The sequence below is a fragment of the Atta colombica genome, unplaced genomic scaffold (genome assembly GCF_001594045.1).
Source record: "Atta colombica isolate Treedump-2 unplaced genomic scaffold, Acol1.0 scaffold205, whole genome shotgun sequence".
Lineage (NCBI taxonomy): Eukaryota > Metazoa > Arthropoda > Insecta > Hymenoptera > Formicidae > Atta > Atta colombica.
Window position 1 is genome coordinate 1,633,144 of NW_017259300.1, and position 2,607 is coordinate 1,635,750.

Here is a 2,607-nt window from a genome sequence, read left to right on the forward strand (position 1 = left end):
ATAAAATAAAATTTTCCAAAAGAAAGTTTTTATTAACATATAGTGCAAAAGAATATATAAATACAGAAATTTTGAGAATATATTATAAAAAAATTGAATATTTAATTGGTTGCATAGCTCATGATATTTAGATTATAATAAGATAAAGCAACACTATTTTATACAAGAAATCAGTTTTTAACGCATAGTATAAAAATATATATACATATGTAAACTTATGTAAATTTTATAAAAGATTCAACAATTTGGTTGCATAGCCCGGATATATTTTCGGATTTATATGCGATATGTTTTCGAAATAACAAAATGATTGAGTTTAAATTCGAACAATCGAAGTATTATATTTTCGAAAATTATCAAAGAATTTCAACTTGCTTTCATACGAATAGTCATTCGTGGAGAGATCTTTCAAATACCATAAGTCACGCAACCAATTATTTTTTAAATAATACTACTTCTCAAATTCATAAATCTACATTCTTTTGCACTGTATGCTAACAAAAATAATGAGTATTATTTAATTTTATTCTATCTTATAGAATTTAATTTATTTCATTTTATCTCCATATTACAAAATAATAGTTATTTCAGTAACTTTCTAGTTATCACTCTGTAGATTCAAATAGCTCTTCAATTATGCAACAGTGATTATGGCGTCAATCAATCAAACGTAAATTACAAATTCGCGAGGTAACGTTACATAAACGAAAGAATTTCCATATTGTCGTTAGCGTGCATAATAAATAATTTAAATTTAAATTACTTATGGAATACTTGAAAACAGATGCGATAAATTTTTATATACCAGAATAGCTCTTCTATAATTTCGAGAAACGCGGATAGTAAATATCTTTCCTTGATCCTGTTATTAACAACGTTACGCAATAACACGAACAATTGTCGTTTGCTGTTTCATGAAACTCTGGGAAATACAATATATATTTATCAGCCTACGTTACTTATCTACATTATTTATCAGTCCTCGATCGTTGTTTGTTAGTTTATTATTTGCTCAGAATATTTCAAGTGTTTAGCGAAATGATTGCAGTTGTAACATATATCATGTTAATTTTATCTTGACATGAAACGAACAGTTTTATATATTTTTTTCTGGCGACACAGGAATAGCGGTGGTTAATTTAATATACTAGATTAATTTTAATCTTGGTTTAACTTATTCTTTATCTGTTTTTTAGTTATGATATATATCAATGATATATGATATATCAATTTAGCTATGGTATATCAATAATAATTTAAGAATGCATGTGTACATGTTAAAACATTATTAATATAAAAATTTTAGAACGTTTTATTATTACGTCTGTATAAAATTTGACCTCAAGTTTGTTATATATTATAACAGTTTAAAAGTTATTTAATTCTTTTGTTAATTTTGATATTTATCGCGTAATATCGCGTTTTGTAATAGTTATTTGCAAATTTAATAAGATCATAGCATTACACGAATTAAATTAAATTATATATATATAATCTATAAAATTCTATAAAACTTTAATAAATAGTGCAAAAGTTTATTTGGATCTACTTACACGTTTAAAAATTATTTACTTAAAACAGCAAAATGTGATCATTTTGTTGTATAATGCTATTATTTATTGTTTTGTTTTTGTAGTTGATTTCAAAACGTATTTATAATAAAAATTATAGCTAATATTGACTTCTTTAGCTAATTTTTTGGTTGATATTTTAGCTGATAGTCAAAACGTTCTTAATTTTAATGATTCAATTAACTCTTTATGCTTTTTTTAGATTAGAAAAAGATGAAGAGTATAAGCTAAACTGAGATTAAAGTTATAAAGATGTTTTGTGTGAGCAAAAGTGCAAGGGAGGAGAAGGGAAAGAAAGAGAAAGAGAGGGAGAGAGAGAGAGAGAGAGAGAGAGAGAGAGAGAGAGAGAGAGACATGTCTGTAAATATAAAACTTTGTGAATAAGCGTGGGACGTGGTTGTCCTCCGAGGTCACGGAGAAGCTGTCTCAGCGAGACCGGGGACGCCGGGGAATGCACCGGCAAGAGAGCGTTACAAATTTAGAAACGCGACCGGAGCGCGGGCCGGCGCAACTCACCGGTTCCTAGATCATCCCTGACGTGCGCTGCGACCAGCACGCAGTGTGCTATGTCGAAATACGGGAACATTTTCAGCTTGATAACCTGATTGGCCATGTCCAGGAACGCTTCGGGATCCATGATCGTGGAAGCACGTTGCTCGCTCGCCGCTTGTTGTTTTTAGCCTGATCGTATACGATGTATCACACGACGTTCACACACCTCGGCACACTTCACGCGAGCACCACGACTTGTATACTCCTTAACAACTTCCTTGATTCAAACGCTCGCGATCGAGCGCCCGCGAGCGACGCCAGCTACGCGTTGTCTGCTATCGTCGTCTGCTAGGCTATTTCAACCTACCCTAACCTCGCGCTACATAGGAATTATAAAAAAAAGAAATCACGATTTCTTGTCTTATCGATTAAGTACGCGTAGTATTATTTCTTAAACAGTGTATAGATGGCAATAAAGCATTGCGAGTATTGCCTAAAGATTTCTGTATTACCTAATATTTCTCTGATAGCAATAAAGATTTCT

At 31.1% G+C, this 2,607-nt stretch overlaps 1 protein-coding gene across 1 annotated transcript in view; it reads right to left on the reverse strand.

Annotated features, from left to right (window-relative positions):
* Positions 1-2,405, reverse strand: part of LOC108687343 (trimeric intracellular cation channel type B) — a 5,496-nt gene extending 3,091 nt beyond the window's left edge. Inside the window, exon 1 of the mRNA XM_018193050.1 lies at positions 2,088-2,405. Within this exon, the coding sequence (XP_018048539.1) occupies positions 2,088-2,208 (121 nt within the window). The 5' untranslated portion in view covers positions 2,209-2,405. The remainder of the gene's footprint in view (positions 1-2,087) is intronic.
* Positions 2,406-2,607: the final 202 nt, after the last annotated feature.